General features: G+C 47.4%; 1 protein-coding gene across 2 annotated transcripts in view; it reads right to left on the bottom strand.

Moving 5' to 3' along the window:
- Positions 1-18,030: 18,030 nt before the first annotated feature.
- LOC104576664 (BCL11 transcription factor A) overlaps positions 18,031-19,304 on the bottom strand; it is an 8,557-nt gene continuing 7,283 nt past the window's right edge. For both annotated transcript variants that reach the window (XM_088537896.1, XM_088537897.1), the window contains exon 2: positions 18,031-18,249. In XM_088537896.1, coding sequence (XP_088394022.1) covers positions 18,148-18,249 — 102 coding nt within the window. In that variant the 3' untranslated portion in view covers positions 18,031-18,147. The remainder of the gene's footprint in view (positions 18,250-19,304) is intronic.

Raw genomic sequence — 19,304 nt, 5'->3', positions numbered from 1 at the left:
CCAGTTTAGCCAGTTTTACCATGGATTTGCCAAAGGAAGAAAAAATCTAAAAAGCTGACCTTTGCTGGCATTTCCCGAAGGGAGGAGGACAGTTCATGCAGGAAGAACCTAGGAGTGTAGAGTCTCTGTGTGCAGGGTGGTCCACACCGCCCAGAAGAGCAGTGGGACTGCCAAGATGGCTCAGCCCCTCCTAGGACTTGATACACCCCCAGCAGTACCAATCAGCCCTGCCTCTGCTGCAGCAGGAAAGAAAAACGGAAAAACACTGTCACCTGGGCTGCGTTTCCTACCAGGTATGAGCCAGGCCCAGGAAAGGAAGGGAAGGGAGTGAGTGGGATATGAGCAACTGGGAGCAGGTAGAGCCAAGACCAGGCTCGGGATCTGCTGCGTGTTTTTTCATCTCCCCTGGTCGCAGCCAGGGCTGGACATGGGGGTCCCATGGATCCAAAGCTTTCTGCACACCTCCTCTCCACACACCCTCATTGCACCCTTGCAAAGCTGCAGATGATGGTCAATTCAGTAGCAAAATCCTGTCATGTGACATAATTTTGTCTGAAGTTACCACATTTGCTTCTGCAAGGTCCCCTGCTACTTCCCTAAGGTAAAGGGGAATTAATCAGTCATGGTTTCATCCCTGACTCACTTGTAAAGGAAACACTGGTTATTGTAGAAAGCCACTCATTGGAGAGCACATAGAGGTTTGGTGTTTTTTTGTTTTTTTTTTTGTTTGTTTGTTTTGTTTTGTTTTTTTCTTTCAGCACTAATAGGAGACATTGATGCTTCCAGCTGATACAGTTTGGTGGGGGTTTTTTTGCTCATTTGGGATGGTATTTAGGGACCTCCATTGCACTAATGACCTGAACATGCTATGCAATGTATAGGTACACTGCAGAAATTATCTCTATTCACGATTTAGTTATTGCAAGCTCTTTGTAAGGCAAAGATTTTTTTTTTTAATAAAACCACCACAGTAATAAAGTGTTCCTTGTAGTACGAGGGTGCAACACTAGAAATGAGCACAGCAAAGAGATGGGCAGAAGCCCCACAGAGGGGCTGCTGCAGGAAGCACAAGCCTGCTACACTAATGCAGAGCCTGAAGTTGACGATTGTGCAACTCACTACCTTTGCGAGTGCTTCGGCTGGCTGCCCGGGCCATTCCCACGCTTGCTACGGGCAAGCACAGAGCTGGAGGGATGCTGGAAAGACTGGTGGGCAAGAAGGACAGTTCTCAGGGAATGTTGCGTCCCACTGCCTGTGAGCAGTGCAATGGCAGCATTCCCTCACCTTTCACAAGAACTCAGCACAATCCGGGGGTCCTGCCTGCTCAGATAAGTTCCCAGGCACTTCTTTTTTTTTCCACTCACACAGCACATTTAAGTGTTGGGCCCCGGTCTTGATTGTAAGACCTGAAAGGTTGGAGGGTCAGAGCTTAGAGGCTGGTCTCAGGTTTTGAACAGAGGCGCAAGGCAGCCCCCTGGCACATTTGGACCTGCAGAGCAGACTCCCCAGTAATGCAGTCACTGCCCTTGGTGGCTGTTGCTGCTGCCCCACAACAGCCGCTTGCCTGCAGACACAGCCTGCAATCCCAATTGCAAGGACAGGGCTGAGGAGCCACCAAGGCTGGTGGAGCAGCCCAGGGAAGCAGATGCTCCCTGCACGTCCTGTGTGGTAACACTCTGCAATCCCCAGCCTGCCTGTCCCAGGAAGCACAGCCCAAGGAAAGAGGATAAAAATACTTCGAGTCTCCACACAGCAGTTTTCTGCTTCTGTTCCCCTTTGCCCAGACACCTCAGCAGAAGTGTTAAAGGTCAGAAACCCTCTGCGCTCACCACACTGCTCTGATGCCTGGGGGCTACCCATCTCCAGCCTATCCCCACCCCAGCGGCACTTCATCCATGGGATTTCTGGAAACACTCAGCAAAAGCCTCGCACTCAGCCCTGAGGCACTGAATCCCCAGAGCAGAGACCTGTGATGGCTCTGCTGTCAGCTCCCCACCAGTGACATGCAGGTGGGAAACACCACACGTCTGAATAAACACGGGGGTGCTTCAAGATAAATCTATCAGAGGTCTAAGATGTTCTGCCCTCTGCTGCACTAAAACACAACTGTTCCTGGAGAGGTGAGCGATAGCTCGCTGTCAGATGCTAGCCTTGCATAAATTCTCCCTTTTCCTAATGAGGCAAATGCATGTTCTTACAATTAACACAGCCATGCAGACCGTGCCTCAATGCAAACAAAAAGCCTGACAGCCCACGGATTACCACACGCTCATAATACACCCCATATTTATCTTGCACAGACGACGGGCTAAGTTGAGCATGTGGTTCCAGGGAGTATGGGCTCTCCAAAGCCCTATTGCATAGCCCACGCTGAGCTTTCCACACTGGCAAACGCCGAGGAAAGATAGGGTAATATAATATACAGTGCAGGTGTCATACTGTGGGTGCAGGGAGATCCTCTGCAGATAGCACGTATTTGTGAAGAGCTTTGCTGCTGCCACTTAAGCTGCAGGTGCTGCCCTTGAAGCTCACCAGAGCCTGGGGGTGAAAGCAGGCCTGGGCCGCGCGCCTCGCACCCCGACGAGCTCAGCGGCAGAACATGGGCCCACATGGCTGCCCACTTCCTTCTGCATTCGCCCTCGCCATGCAGTTATGCAGATTGTAATGTAAAAAGGAAGCTTGGGATATTTCGTGCACAGGTCAAGGGTCAGCGGTTGTCTGAGGCTCGCTGCCTGTCATGGTATGTACAGTATGTGTCACTTCTCAAGTGTTGGAACATGAAATGTTCTAGAAGAAGTCAAGAACGCTACGTGTGATCCTCGGCGTGTCAGAACCAGGGTGTTGTATGCAGAGTGGGGTCAAATTCGGCAGCATTCAGAGCAAGCTGTTTGAGTTAGGTAGGTAAAATAGAAGGCTTCTTCTATCAAAGCATCTGCCAGGCACATAAAGCTACCCTTGTGCAGCAGCGCAAGGGTATTCCTATTCAGGCAGCAAATATCGTCTGTTTGTCAGTTGTTTCATCTTCCCCCCTTACGTGACATGCTGCATGTACCCTAGAGAGGTCCTCCTATCCGTCATGGCATGAAGCATTTAAAGGCAAGGTTACATTAAAGAGGCATTGCAAGCAGCAATCTGTGCATGGCCCTACTCGCCTGGAGAGCAGCTTCCCAGTGAGCTTCAGGTGCTCCCCACCCAAGGCGATGTGCAGAGGCACCGCTGGAGCTGAGGTGCCAGCTAAGGCTTGTAGGTGAAGTCCAGAGGCCAAGGCCCGGCAAAAGTCTCAGCCCTCATGAGCGAGGCCAGGACACCCCATCTGCTCCAGCACCATCCCAAAGGCTTCTTGGGCCCAAGCAGTCCTCGATGCTGGCTGGAGCTCCACAGAGGGGTTTTTCCACATTAGTCTGCCCCAAAACAGGTAATAACACACAGGCATTGCCTCTCCGCCTGGACAGAGGACTGATGTTGTAGGTAGCTTATCTCCAGTCCCCTCCTGATAGTCCTCAGACTGATGTAGCCTTTTGTCCCTGGATGGATTCTGGGTCATGGTCTCATAACACTTGGAGCTGCTGATGGGACCCCTCTGTTTGGGAAGGGGATGAGACCTCCTCTTTTTTCTGCTGAAGGTGCTTAGCATGGGCAACACGAAGGTCCTTCTACCCAATACAAACTCATCCATGGTAACAGTAAAACTTGTAAAGCAAGAGACTTGAGTCTAGCAGCAAAGAAAGAGAGTGAATTCCTTGAATACAGGGTTTACATCATGTTCATCTAGGATTTATATTTTTATACCACCAGTATTGATTTTTCTGATAAATCATAGTACTGTGCATGGTACGTGTTTAGTATGGCACACGTGAATTGATACATCAAAGAGAGTTGCATAAATTAACTGCTTGTGAATTGTGAGCTATTATCTGTTTTAACTCATCTGGAATCCCATGGCAATGTATATTGTGCTGTACATTGCTACGCGGTGTGTTGTGCAACAGCTCAGTTTCAACAGCACAAGATTTTAGTTGTAGTTCACTGATAAGCCCTAATCGGTCTCATTGCATTGAAAGAAATGTGCACTAACTTCAATTAAGGGAAATTGGACACCCTGTGTGGTTTCTGGAGGGCCTGTTTTATCCTCACGTCTATTTTTTTGTGTCCTAACAGATTTCTTGCTGCACTGTCACAGCATCTGCAACACAGAGACCTTGGTCCTTACCAACTCACAGAGTTATGGTGTAGTTAATCTCTTCACTTTTGTGGTGGATAAATGAGCAGCACGTAATTATATATTAACCAAATATCCTCTCTTCTTCTTAAAAAAAAAAAAAAAAGTACATAATATACATATGCTTTGCCAGTGCTTAAAGAGATTCAGAGTCTGGGAGTCTAAAAATGCTAATCTCCAGTGTGGGGAGAAAGGAATTTATATGAGGCATTTGCTAAACTACAACTCACTGGCCTTTTAGCAACCCTGAAGAGACAGAAAAAAAGAATAGAACAAAAAGACAGAACAAGGAGCAATGTAACAGGCAGGGGAAAAGTTAATTTTTTCCATCGGACTCTTTTGTGTGCCAAATTATTCCTTAATGTAAAGCCTCCTGCACTTTCACTTAAACAGTGTACATAATTACGGACTAGCTTACCACATTCAAACATGAAACTCTCCGTTTCTCCTCTCCCCTGGGTTTGGCAGGGGGTCTGGTTTCTGAGCATGAGAGGCCTATGGTTAACCATAGTGGGCTGAGGATCTGCAGGGTAGAATTGAAATACCATAGTAATTAAGTATAGGTTAATCATATTTACTGCAGCTCTGTTGGTACAAGATTCTCAGACAAAGGCTAAATTCAAGAAAACTAAAAAGAAACAGATCTTCATAGTTGATTTATTGGTAATGCAATTAGGATGAGAGAGAGAATCTAATTACCAAGTACTCTCACTTCTCTCACCCCCCTCCCAGAGCTGATTTAAAGAGGAAGCTATTGGTGTAATAACTACTTTCTAGTTTACTTTACTTCTTAACACTGCAGTTGTTAAAACAGCATCAGTGTTTTCTCAGCTGCATTTTCTTGTCAATACTAAGAATCAAATGAAATGGTTTCTACATGTCCAGGGAAAAAAAGAAGCAAATGAACTAACATGAAAAACACCCCCAAAATGTTTCAGAGAAGCTGAAAATTTACCTGAGGCTGGAATGTGATTTAGGAGAGGCCAGAAGAACAGGTCATGCATGTGACTGTCCTTTTACTTCACAAAATTACATGTACAAAAGCGCTCAGTGAGTGCCAGGACTGTTTGCCCTCAGGCCTATCCCATGCAAATACATAATGGTGATGGGAAACGCTGGCACAAAACCTCGGGTTGATCCTAGCTCTGTGGCACACAATATGTGAGTGCTTTAATCTACCTGGAGACAGGTTATGAGGATGTTCAGGCAGATTTGGTTCCCAGTGGGCAATACGCAGGGGGAAAACCCTGCAACAGCAGAGCTTGACATGCAGTGTTATTGTTATTTGTTGTGTATTACTGTGTATTATTAATAATTTATTTTGTATTATTGTTGTTATTTATTGTGTCCCACCTCTGAGAAACTAAGTGAGCACAGCCAAAATACTTCCTGACTGAATGACCCTCATGGTAGCACCACGGCAGGCATGTTGGCAAAGCCAAGGCAGCAGCCGCTACGTGGCACACAAGCGTTTGATCCCAGGAATACACATAAACGCAGGAGAAAACAAGGGCTTTTCCTGAAATCCTTGTACAGTGCTTATTTTATTTTGGTGACACATTACAATATATTTTGTTTTAATTGTCCAAGCTCACCCAGGAGAGAGGCTTCCCAGGAAAAAATTATATGTTGGCAGCGAGCCAGCAATGGCATTACTGACCTCCACAGCACTGACCAACAATTTCCCTCCCTGGAGACAGCGTCTCAGGTCAGAGAGGCAACATGGCTCTTCCAGCTGTGGCCAGGACCAAGGAGGCTCCTCAGTGCACATTACACCTATAGGTGCCCCGTTTTCCCCTTTTCCATCCCATTTTCATTCCCCTGCACCGCTTTCTACACCCACGCTGCATGAGCATGATGCGTGTGCCATATGCAAGGTGCCCAGGCACTTGGCATCTTCTCCTGCAGTGTTCAGTGAAATGGACTGAAACTCATGGCCTGCGTATCCAGGGTGGGAGCGGGGTTGCTCCTTTCAAGAAAGATGAAACCTGTGGAGTGGGATACCTCAGGAAAACTAACTGAATTCCCTGTTTCTTTTTACTCCTGCTTAGACCCATGTGTGAGCTCCTGTCCAGGTCCTGGCTGATGCAGCACCACTGGACTACACACTCAATTATTATGATTATGTGTAAGGTTGTTTTAAAACTTCCTGGAATTGAGAGTGGTACAGTGTGCATCTTTAATTTAATTACTATTTATTATTTATCTCTTTGTGAGCCTTGGAGCTTGGAGTCTTTAAAGAACGAGACATGTATTGCTAAGACATGTAGCACAGAATATAACAGCTTAATCATTCTCCTTCTGCTATTTTTATTATTCCCTTTTTGCCTCTAACCTCACATAAAGCAATCGCTCCTGTGGGAAGGGGGAGCAGGTATATCATGGGTCGCCTTGCAGCCAAACCCTAACCCCACAGTCTTTTAATCAGCAGGATAAGCCTTACCATACATTAAGCAAGAGTACATGGGCCCCAGGCAGCCTGAGCTGCTTTTGTCCTTTCCAACTCTTACTCCTTATCACAGAGCAAAACAACTCTTCTCCTCAATGTGGCTGCAGTCCAGAAATACTGTGCGTTTCCATGTGCCTTGGGCGCTGGTGGCTCAGGCCCCATGGGAACCGTGACCCTCCTCTGTGCCCCTCCACGTGGCACCAGCCCTGCTCTGGCGGTCCATGCAGCTATGCCAGGATCCCGTGACCATCCAAAGTCACTGGAGCAATCACAGTGGCTTGGGACACGTTCCTTGGTGGAAAGCTTTTGCATGTCCTGCAAAGTTCACGGATGGAGAGCCATGTAATCACTGCATACTCAATCTAGATGTGAATGCCGCATATATATTTTTTCTGGAGCATATATTTATATACGTTATATGACTGCAATGGACCAGTATGGCTCAGTACACCTGGCTCTGCAGAAGGGCAGGAGAGCTGCTCACATGCACAGCAGTACTTCTGGCACAACCGTTGGGGTCTTGCACAGCGTTTCTTTAAGTAGTGGAAAATTCCCCCTGGTCGTGCCATGCAAAGCAAATGAAGTTTTGCATGGTCTCAAACTGAGGATAAGGCAGCACAAATTTCCAGGAGGCAACTTGTGTAAAACAGCATAAATTTAGTGGCGTCCTATCAGATGTGCATGCTTGTCCCTTTGCACTGACTTCATTCCAAGCTGCAAAATCAAATGAATGTAAAAACCTGAGCTGGACATTTTTACCAAGTTTCACCTCTAAGACAATGTGGTGTGATGATTCACATGCAGTTTTCTTACAAAATGCGCAAGTGGGTTCACTTTTCTTTAAAATTTAGCCTGGATTATAGTTTATAACAAAGGTTAAAAAGAGGCAGTATTTGATGTAATCTTGAGTTTCTTTTTATATGGCTGTGACTTCCACAAGAGGCAATTTAAGCCGATAAGGGGGGGCGATAACATGGGCTCGCTACTCCAAATACCACTGCAGCCCTGAGCCTCCCCCAGCAAAGCCATGCACAGGCACCAACATCCTGCAGAGCTCCGTGATGGAATGTTTTTCCTTTCTTTCTTTTTTTTTTTTTTTTTTTCTTGGTCACTTCCATAATTTTGGCTTCCCGCTGTGCTGGGCCTTATCGCAGGCTCCCGCCATCGGGGTGCAGGGAGGATGTAGAGGGCCGTTTTGGGTGCTCCCTGCCTGACGCGGCCGCGAACCCCTGGCAGGAATATCCTTCCTCATTTCGCACGCCAGGAAGGCAGCCACCCTGGGCGCGCAGGCGGCAGGGAGGCCTGTGCTGATAAGCAGGGGCCGTGGGGAGGATATCCCCCCCGGAGGCGCTGCGGGGTCCGATAAAGCAGCAGGAGCCACAGAATTTGCCACCCGCGACCCTTAAATCAAGGTGTGGGGGAGGGAGACGGGGTGAGGCATGGGTAGACCTGCTGCCTGGAGAAAAGCCTGTGTCAGAGATGCTGCAGAGTGCCACAAAATAAACATGGTTATCTAACCTCGGGGTTAAATACGACCATATTTACCTGGTGGACACCTATTTTGCTCAGGTGCCAATCCCCCTGACAGGCTACATGGGGTAGCAATGGGTTTTCAATGGTTTATTTTCTAAGTTTGGAAAGAAAACGTTAGCTGTGCCGCCGCTCCAGCACACAGCTGCCTGAGTAACGCCTTCCATCTGCAAGCACGCGAATTAAGGGCAGAGCGTTTGCTTTGCTCCTTCCAGCAAGTGCTGACCTTTAAACCCTGGAGCTGGCTGGAGAGCAGACAAAACACTCCGGGGCTCTCCCCCTTTTATCACAGCTGTCCACACCTTGCATTCCTCGTCCCTCTCCTATCTGCAGACTTTAACCTCCGGTGTTTGGCAAACAGCGAGGGCTACGGTGAGGGCAGCGATTACGCTGTCTCCAAGCTGCAGAAGGGAAGGGGGATCAAGGAACAGCCACATGACGTGAACTCGGGGGACACGGCGACATCTCCGCTGCCCGGCCAGGGCAAACAGCTCGGGACCAAGCACCGCAAGTCCCGGTGGACTGGAGCTTTTTGTGGCCACGGATGCATTTAATCAACTGTTTATCCACAAAATTCCTCCCAAGCTCAAGTGGAGATCCAAACAAGCGGCTCTTTAGCATCAGGTACAAAGATGATAATGAGCAGACACATTCCAGGCTTATGTGCCACACCAATAGTGAGGACTGCGGGCTAGTGCGTGTATTGTTGTGCAGCCCAAGGAGAAAGAGCCAAGGGATTATTTTGAAATTGTTATGGGCTCTTGGGAAATAGTCCCATGTACAACGCAAAAATAGTCCCACGGACAACACAAAAATGGGATGCTGTTGCTGTGAAGTGAAAGAGGCTTCCCCGTGGCCTCAGTGGGTACTCCGCTAACCTTGACATTATATTTAAGGACAAGCTCTAAGCCTCGAAAGCCTCACGGTGCATGCGGCGGCTGGAGTAGCTATGTTGGTTTGTCACTAAATTATTCCTAGGGAGACCCAAAAGACCAGGGCTCGGTTCCTAGCCCTTCTGCGGGATCTAACAAGTTGCAAGAGCAGCCGCCAGTAAATCTGCGACTGCTTTTCGCTGCGGCTCCGGTGCTCCCCCCGATGATGCCAGCACTGCTCCTGGGGAGCCCGAGGAATGTTAATTCGTTCCAGGTATCCCCGGGCTGGGGGAAGGGAGGCCCGGGTTTGTGAGCCACGTGTGAGAGCAGCAGTCGTAGACACTGACGCTCATCGAGCTCTACAGTCACTCGGCTGCAATTTGTGCTCCCTCTTCCCAAGCCTTTCTCTAGTCCATGCCTTCAAGAGCACCCTCAGCATCCCGGCACCCTCAGCTACTGCAACCAATGCAGCCCCCTTGCCCGGAGTCAGTTGAGCCGTGGTCATACCTGCATTTTGGGGAGTTCCCTTTGGTGCAACACATGAACAGGAACTCACTCCTTCCTAAGTAAACACCGCTTTAATATCCACTGTGGATGAATGATGTTCTGCCAGGCAGGAAAACCAGCGTAGCGGCTTCTCCAGGCACCCAAGGTACTGCCTGGCATCCTCAAGACTGCCTTTGTAGGCTTCTTTGTGACCTACTTTTTTTTTTTTTTAAAGTACACAGCACAAAAAAAAAAACACACGCAGGCCAACTTCAGAGATATTCCCACTAGAAAAATTAAATACTCATAATGCTTTTTTAAAGTGAATTGGGCCCCTTAATTTGCATCTTATAATAAGGATGTTATCGTACTGGTTTATGGCTCAGCTCTTTAGTTTCTATCTCTCAGGGGCTAGATTTCCCCTCATGAGTTCAATATATGTCTGTGAACTAATGTAATTTTTAAAACGCTTTTCTTCTGTATTAACATTACAACCTTTATGAGTTAAAGGTTTTACTTGCCAAGTGTATGGTGTGTTTGCATTCAGGAGAAAGCCTATCCAGATATTATACTTGCAAGTGTGGTTACTGATGGGCACGGCTGCTGCTGCGGCAGTCACTCAATTGAGTCTGTAATCTAGCTGGCTAGTAGATGAAAAACCTTTCTCACCTTCCTGCGCTGAACCGTAATCTCCAGTGTACTCAGTCTCTTACATTCAGATTAATTATAAAACATTGTCACTAGAATATTAAAATAATGTTTAATACACAAAAGGGAATAGGCTATTCCAGAAAACGCATAATTTCCCAGTGACTATTCCACCTGTTGCATGCAATAAGTTCTGCTTTTTTCCCTTCTCTTGGCTGCCCAGTATGGGGTCCCCCAAGGCTTAAAAAGGGGGACCCCCAAGGCTTAAAAAGTTGGCCAGGGTAGGTGAGTAAAAAGGAGATGGGATGGGACTTTTTTTCCCCCATCATCCCCCTTCCAGTTGCAGACCAATATGGTTGTTCCAAAAGAGGACGAGGACCATGTGATAGGATTTCTGGGAGAAGAGAGGAGCAAGGACTTGACCAAATCCCAACATCACTTTAAAACTTGCCCAAATAGAGCTGGGGAGTGGGTGCTCGGGTTTTTCCGAACAGCCAGTCTCCGAGGTGCTCAAACACAATGAATAAGGAAGATTTAGATGCTGGCCCCTGCTTTAAGGTACCCAGGAATCACTCATCACTTCCACACCTTATTTTATAGTTTGGGACTCTGCTTTAAATTAGCCTTTTCCCTTCCCCTTTAATCACTACAGCTACATGAGGTGCTATCTCTTGAGGGCTGAACAGAGAGGGAATCAAAAAAAAAAAAAGGGGGGGGGGGGGAAGCCTGGGGGAAGGGAGAGATAAAAGGCATTTTACTGGCTGGAGGAAAGACAGCAAAGGGAACGGAAGCATCCCCTTTCCAAGCAGCTCCTGAAGGGATGTCACTCCCTGATGCTCCAACCCAAACAGGGTAAAGAAAAGCATCCACGGGGGTGTTTTGAGGTCAGGACCACCCCCACGGGGCTGGCTAGGTGGCAGCCACGCAGGTACCATCAAGAAGGGCTGTCCTTGTGGCGAGACGCTGCCAAATCACATTATCTTGTTGCTGCCATGGAGCTGTGGAGGGAAAGGAAAAACTGTCCCCATTTTGTGTTTCCCTCTTCCTAGGGCCCTGGGGCTTTTTGTAGTGTTTCTCCCAAGTTGTGTCCTCAAGCCCAGGGTAGCGAAGACAGGTTTTTGAAGCAGAGAGAGGCTGACTCAGGATATTTTTCTTGCTCACCATACAAAGTTTAGGCCACATCAAAAACTCTAACCATTTAACGAATGCCCTTCCGCACAAGGTGTCAAGCTGGTAGCTGCATCGCACGCCAATGCCACCATCCCCAGCATCCCTCTCCGTGTGATTCTCAGGGTGACGGAGCAGAGGGAGCAGAATGGGCCTCTCTGTTCTTCTGAGCAATCCGAAAAGGCTCCAACAGGGAAGAGACACAGCAGCAAAACCCCTGCTTGTAACCAGTCCATAGATATTAAAGCCAATCTGCTAACTGGCATTTCTGAAGAGCCCTGAATGCCGATTGCCTGGTGTGGCAGAAGGCAGAGATTTTTTATGACTCTTCCTTTATTTCCTAATATACTAAGTGGCAGTGTGAATTTATCTGCCTTCAAACGGTGCTAGAACATGCCAATCTTGGAACAACAGGTGTACTTGAATGTGCTTCTTGATAGATTAAAAATAAATACAGAAACCAGTTGTTATCTTGGGCAGTGGGGGAGTCAGAACGCTGCCAGGAGCCACTAGACTCAACCGGTGAATCATGATTTGGTGCCTCGTTCCTGCATCCTTTTGGCTGCAATTTCCCGAGCCCTTCCCTTTGCCACCAAGGTCTCTGCTGCTGCACAGACCTCAGGCAGGCTGAGCAAGGGCATCACATGCATCACACGTTGCCCAGATTCACAAGGAGTTTTCCCAAAACCGTAGCTGAACTTGAAAGAAAAAAATAAATCCATACATTTGTATCTTGAAGACATTCCTTCTTAAAACATAGAAAATGACCTGATAAAATACTGTCCTGAGGAAACCATGTTTCTTGACATGGAGAGACTTGCAGGTGCTGAGAGTTTGGCTAGAGATATGTCAAAAAGTCAGTTCACAACCCAGTTTTTGGCTACCTGCAGATAAGCTTCACCGTAGACACTTGGCCAGGAGTAGCCCTGCCCCACGCTGTTCTTATGTATAAGGTATATGCTGAGAGGAACCTTCCCACTGCTGCCTAAAGAGTTACCAACCTGGTGGCTGCCCCACGTGCGTGCTTACCATCAGCACATCTTTTGCTTGCCACTGGAAAACGTTAACGTACCCAAAATGAACTAGTTTAGGTCTTGCAGCTTTTAGCTGCAGGCTCTCAGATGCGTTGGTTTGAACAGCGCATCCATCCAGTCCTGGAGATCTCCTGCCGCGCCGCACCAGGAGCCTGGCACGAGGCCACCTCTCACCAGCGGAGACTCTGCCCTTGCGCCAGCTCTGCGAGGGTCGGAGCGGGTCTCATGGCTCTCTCCAGCCTCTGCACTGAGGAAGCTCACTTTACCTGGGCACTTCAGGAGATTACATTTAGTAATGACTGTGTTGGGGGAAGAGAAAAAGAAGTGCAGACATATTGCCTCTTTCATTCTGTTTGAGAAGCTTCAAGATGCTGTAAAATGTCACAATAACTTGAAAGGCAGTAGCCCTGTTTTATTAATAGCAAATATTTATTAGCCTCCTTGATTTACAGTATGTTTCTAAAAGTTATCAGTCCATCACATTCTTCAGCACTGGGGCTGAGTTGTTTTTCTTGGTCAACACAATATGGAATATAGATTTGAATATTAGAAGCCAAATACAACCTTCATTTTGCATGCACATATCCCATCAGCGGGAGGCCCATAAATGAATCCTTTATAGCCCTTGGACACATGCATTTGCAGACATTTGGGAAGAGGTGGGAGCTTCTATACATTGCCACTGGAAACCTGGAGCGTAATGGAAATCACCACAGCAGAGCCATCAGGACCAAAGCAAACTCAGAAAGTGTCACAGTGCACACATCTCAATCACTACAAAGGCTGAAGTCCACCTAGGGATTTTGCTTCTAGGCTTTGACACCAAAGGCTGTCCCTCCATCCGCCCAGCCATCCAGTCGTGGTGTTGGACTGATACGTAGGCGGCTGACGGCCCGGGGGCGCTGTGCCACATCAGAAGTTGTCCAATCCCTCCACCCTGTCCCTTCTTACCCCTGTTACCAGATTCCCCCTTTTTCCACCCTAACCAAGGAGGCTTTTGTCTACCCAGCTGTCTCTCCGCACAGCCCTTGCCCATTACCATGGCATGCGAGCGCCTACACGCTGGAATTACAACAGAGTCAGTATTTCCAGGAGATCACATAGTGCTCATTATTGGAGGCCAGACGAAATTAAATTGGGGCCCACTGGTTCTACCATCTGAACTTCATCACCGCTAAAGACGCAATAAAAGTAATAGCAACAACGAACAAGCCTCTACCAGATGTGTAACTCTATCCAGTGAGATTAAGGAATAAGGGTCATATTTTTGTTTTTGTGTGTGAGTGTGTGGGTTTTTTTGTATGCATGTGTGTGTAACTCCAGCTTTCCTTGGGAATAATTGATTATTGCAACCCCTGTAGAAGATGAGTGTTAATGGGAGACGAGGGGTGAGGGAGGAGGGGGAGGATATGGCAAGATGGAGGCACAACAAGGTTTTAGTGAGTTGGAAACCAGAAGTGGGTCTAAGAACATACACCTGAATGATAATACCCAAGTCTAATTACGCTTGAAAACTGATAAAACTGGAGGGGTGAGGGGAGCAGCAAATAAAAAAGGAGAAAAAGGAGCTCCCCTCTTGTTCAGGGGGTAATGCACCTTAATCCTTGACCATTACTCGTAGCTGGGCCATTTGAAACATCCTACAAACTTAGTGTCAGATCAGGCAGTCCAGCAAAGCAAATTACCATCAGTGGAGAGCCCGTAACATCTCATCACCCTCGTCCTGCCTGACCCAGCTTCCCTGTTGACCACGCAGCCCCACAGAGCAGGGGAACTTCTGCATCTCGCTGAAGGAAAAGGCCAGGCCAAGCACCTGCTCCTGAAGCCAGCACAAACCGCGGTTCCCAGTCCCGATGAGCAAGCCTGCGCGAGCAAAACATCTCAGGAGTGTTTGCTCCCGAACATCCTCTGAGTTCATCAAGTTTTAGGTCTGTTTTTAAGATCCATTTAGGTCATTTCAGAGAAACAGCTCTCAAGAAGTGGCCTATTTTACATGCCTGCTTCTCTCCTGTAACACTGTAATAGCATATAACTTAAATGCTCCTCGAATCCAAAATAAATATTACTCTGAAAGCAAAAATTTAAGCAGAACTTCACAAAAAAAAAGAAAATGCACTTAAAAATAAAAATACAGCACCAATGAAATGCTTTCACATTCCAAAGCAGCTTTTCAAACCCCCCAAAAGTCAAAGCTCCACTATCCAATTTCCAGGTATCTTATTCATTTCAGTGCTTTACAGCCCACTGGATGGGGAAACAAGAGCTTTTCTTTTGTCTGTTAGAAAGGCCCCAAACTTCACGATTATTTTTTATGTAGACAAAGTATTTTTAGTATTTAAAGTCTTTTGATAGAAGGCAATGTGTACACTTAAACATCATGCTTAAATACAAAATATTTAGAAATAACGCCTCATCTGTTTGCTGCTCGGGACCTGAGTTCAAATGCTGGCATTTCTGCAGCAGTAGCTGCTTGTGCCCTACAGTTTGCATTCTTGCTATGTGCTTTTTACTGCCCCTCTTGCAGGGAAAACAGAGCAACCTTGAGCTTTGGAGGCAAACAGCTTTCCACACATGAGAAACCCTCACTCCACTAATGGGCAGAAACTTGTTAAGCCCCCATAAGGTGATGGTTCACGATCCTCCCCAGGCTCAGTATGAGCTGGTGGACAGTGAAGCACCACAATCAAGTTCAAAACCCAAAATAAACCCAATAAAGTTGGCATGGCCCCTGGCAGCCCCACAGACATGCTGGTGGAATTCCTGCTCGTGGCTCAGTGCTCGCCTACAACTCCCAGGGCAATTGTAACAGGTATCTGTAATTTTAAGGCAACACTTAACTTCTACAGATGTTTTAAAATTTTAAGAGTTTTCCTTTTTTCCTTTTTTTTTTCAATGCCTGTATTAAAAAAAGAAGTACATATTTTAAAGACTATTCCACTTCCTCTCATAACCTTTCCCCCTGTGCTTCATGGAGCACGCTCAGCACCTTGCTACTTGCAAAATGCTTTGAGTTGTCATTATTTTATTATTCTCCACTCTTCCTGCGGGGGGGGAGGAAAAAGTACCTGCTTTATGCTGGCTTCTTCTTCTACTGAAGAAGATCACCAGGCCACAAAATTTGGCTATTCCTGAAGGAATTCACTTCAGAGGAAACTGGCTGCACAGGCTTTATCGCACTGGGTGAGAGTTTTAAAAGCATGAGCTGCTGTTTTGGCAATGCCATGAAACAATCTATGTACCAAGTTTTGCCTGCACTTAGCAAGTCCAATGCAGTCTAAGGGCAACACAAGGATTAGTCAATGCACCAAAGACTCTCTGCAAGACAACTCGGCAGCCATCACTTATTACCAACTGTTACAGGTGCGCTACAAACATGTGCCAGGAGATCCCCATTCTGCAATTTGGAGATGAGATTAGAGCACCCTAACTCTGCAATTGATAAAATGAACCCCATGAACCACAACATGATGCAGCTGCCTGGTATAGAGACTTCCTGGAGCAGGAGTGGAGGATACTGGCAGCTAATGGGAGCTGTTAACTCCTTACCACATGGTGAATTTGCAATCCAGAGGATGCTTAATGTAGCAGGTTCAGGGTTTCAAGCCTCAGAAAACCCTCTGTGAGTAGATACGGGTAAGATAGGAAGAACCTTTTAAAAAGTCCTCCTAATGCAAAGGAGGATGGGGAGGGTCTCTGCTGCCTTCCTGGGCAGGGAGTCAGTAGGAGCTTTGATGCCTGTCTTGTCTCAAGGCTCAGGCAGGCGCTGAGGGGCCTCTTAGGGGCTGCAGGTCCCATCCTCATATCCCTGACCTGATCCGGCGACAGCACCAGAGCTGAGCCTGAGTGGAGTGCGGAGCAGAGCGGTCTTCTGCCCACAGCAAACACAGGGGCACCCACAGAGTTTAACCAAGTGAGGGGTGGCCCGGGCACCCTCCTGGGCACCAGCGTGAGCCACCAGAGAGTGCCCAGCAGCGATAACTGGATGTCAAAGCCTGCATCGCCAGGTGGAGACGTGACAGCCCTTTTTGGGCCAATCCTCATCTACGCACTGAGTGCCCAGGCAGCTGCTCTGCTGGCTTCTGGCTTGTGTGCGGAGGTGCTTCGCATCCTGACTGCTCATCTTTGCCCCCTTGGCAAAGTTTTCTGTTAGAAAAGTGACCATGCTTGTGCTATGCCCCGAACAAAACAAGATTTGCAGTCTTCTTCTTAAAAAAGATCAACCACGACCTATAAAAAAAAAAAAAGGCAACGTCATTTGTACCTATGGCCGTTTCTTGAGTAAAGAATCACCCTGGCCAGGTGTCCCATGCAGAATTTAAAAAAATACATAAATAAAAAAAGGAAATAATAGTTAATACATACAAATAAATAACTTGGTCCCTGACCTGAGACTCTTCTATGTCTCACTGCAACCTGGTATGGATGTCCTGGCAGTTTCACATGACAGTGCAATGACTCCACTCACCATGCGGTTATTTTGTTTAACCAAATAAGGTCCGTTCCTGCTATCCGGCACAGTCATTAGTAGCTACAGCCTATAAATCCCATCCAAGACAGCACAAAAGCATGTACTCAAGCCATCTTCTGTTCAGCAAAGCACTTGGGCCCTAAACCAGCAAAATCCTTGGGCATGTGCTTAGCTCCGAGCAAGGGACAAGTCTCATTGGCAAGCATAAAAGCTATGCAAGTGCTTAAAAGTGCTCTGTGAGAGAGCATGGGGTATAAACATGTGCTTCACAACACGGAGACCAGTTCTGCTCCTGCCCCAGACTGGGGGAAGGGGTCGCTCTGCCCGACATTGACAACATCTCCACAGCAAAGCCATCATCCCTCCTAAAAGCTGCTGGTTGGTTTTGACCTGGTTTTAAGAAACAGTGACAAATTAAATTGTTATAGATCCCACCAACCCCAAAAGTACATATTTGAACAGCAGAAACATAACACAACAGTCGGCATTAGTCAATAGGATGCAGGTGCCGATAGAGAGTGAGGAGACCCCCCCGCCCCCGTCAGCACTGCTGGTCATGACACCAACACTATCCTCAGCGCACTGCAGCCATAAATAACTGTGCTGCCGGGTCTAGCTCTCCAGGAAACGTCTGCAGATGTGCAGCCCCTCGTGTGGCTATGGGCTCTGGCTTTCTCTTTTTAAACTCGGTGCTTCATTTTCTACAGATGATATGGTAACACAAAGTCATATCAGCTGCCTGGCCCTTTTTAGCATTAGGAATTAAAGAAAGAGCAAACAAAACCTAAAGCTCCAACATTTATTATATCAACTTCCCACCCACTGCAGACCTACACTGTATTTTGCTTTATTTTTAATTTGTAACATTAGATGCACCTTCTGAGATGTGGCATGGCATGGAGATACACAACAGGCTGGGTTCTCCGCATGGCATCAACACGTGAGCACGACAGTCTTCTCCAAACAGGAAGGAGCCAGTCAAAGCCACTGATAAGCCCTTGACAGTGGGTGGGTGCTTTTGCCTTTTTTTTTTTTTTGTGGGGTTTTGTTTGTTTGTTTGTTTGTTTTAAAAAAAAAACAAAAAGAAAAAGGAAAAAAGAAGTGTTGTACTCTTATTACAAAATATAAATACGATAGTCTTGCAGGCAGAAGGAGCCTGGAGAACGCTGCCTTCAGACGGTGACTTCTCAAGCTAGTGTCAGAGAGCGCGTTGAGCTAGCAGGAAAACCGGCCACCTTGGGATGCCACGACCACGACTGCCGCTGCCCTGAGCTTCATGTCCGCTCAGAATTTAAGTGCTCTCGAACTTCCATCCGAAAACTGCCAGACGTCCGGGGCTCCCTGGGCACTGCGCCAGCTGGGGGGGTACGTCGCACCTACAGAGAGCATGGGGACAGAGGAGAAAACAGCTGTGACATGGCCCACGATGCAATCATTTTTATTTTGTTTTGGGTCTTTTTTTTAGCAAATGTGACATTGAACTGTCTCATGGGGATGTAACCCGCTGGACTCCCTCCCACCATCACCACCACCTGCCTCATCTTAGGCCCCCCGCCAAGACCTAACTCGCTGTTAGCCAGGGAAGACTTGGAGCAGAGCCAAGTGGCAGGCGCAGAGCAGCCCCCTGTGAGGCAAAAGCCTCGGTCTGTGCCCAGGCGCCGGGTGCGCGAGACCCCAGGGCCAGCAAACCTCCCACTCCAACATCACCGCGGCTGCAGACAGCCCGGGGCCCTGCCTCGCACTGCCCGGCCTCCGGCAGGCGCCGAAACAGCCACTGAGCTGCAATGCACCCGGCGCAGCAAAGCCTGCCGGGCGCTGCTGCCCTCCTAGCCAATGCTGCAACTTCCCGCACAGTCACTGAAAACGGTTTTCAACTTTTATAGGGAGTGGGGTGGGGAAGGGGGGAAATGGAATGAGAGAGAACTAAAGTAACAGCTTTTTTGCTGTTACTCAACAGGTATCTTTTTGCTTTTTGTACAAACTCTGTACTTCGATAAACCCTGAGACCGTATTTCATCAGATATGCCAAAGCCTCCTGAACGTCAAGCAAAGACATGGTATCACTTATGCCTGTGTTTATCTCCGCCCTCAGAAACATAAAAAATATGAAACATCTGTAGCCTAAATTCTTGATATTGTTTCAGTGTCTTCATAATATAAATCATTCAATTTGGAGGATATTAAATACTAATGACAAAGGGGTCTGTGCCATAAGAATGCGTCCTCCTCTGAAGTTGATTGTTTTTGCACTTTTAGCAATAGAGATACTATTCTTATTTCTGTTCTTGTTTACTGTTCTTATTTATAGAGACATCTCTCCCCGTAGAGACAAATACAAAAGTTCCTTGGGACAGTAGGTTACGCTTGTAGGGAATGTTACAGCGACTTAAGAGCACATTATGGGTACCCCATAAATCTGTTCCAGAACTCC

The sequence above is a fragment of the Tinamus guttatus genome, unplaced genomic scaffold (assembly GCF_059628265.1).
Source record: "Tinamus guttatus ecotype Peru unplaced genomic scaffold, ASM5962826v1 Tinamus_guttatus_pri_ptg000882l, whole genome shotgun sequence".
Lineage (NCBI taxonomy): Eukaryota > Metazoa > Chordata > Aves > Tinamiformes > Tinamidae > Tinamus > Tinamus guttatus.
Note: the sequence above shows the minus strand (reverse complement) of the source record. Positions and strands in the feature narration are given on the sequence as shown.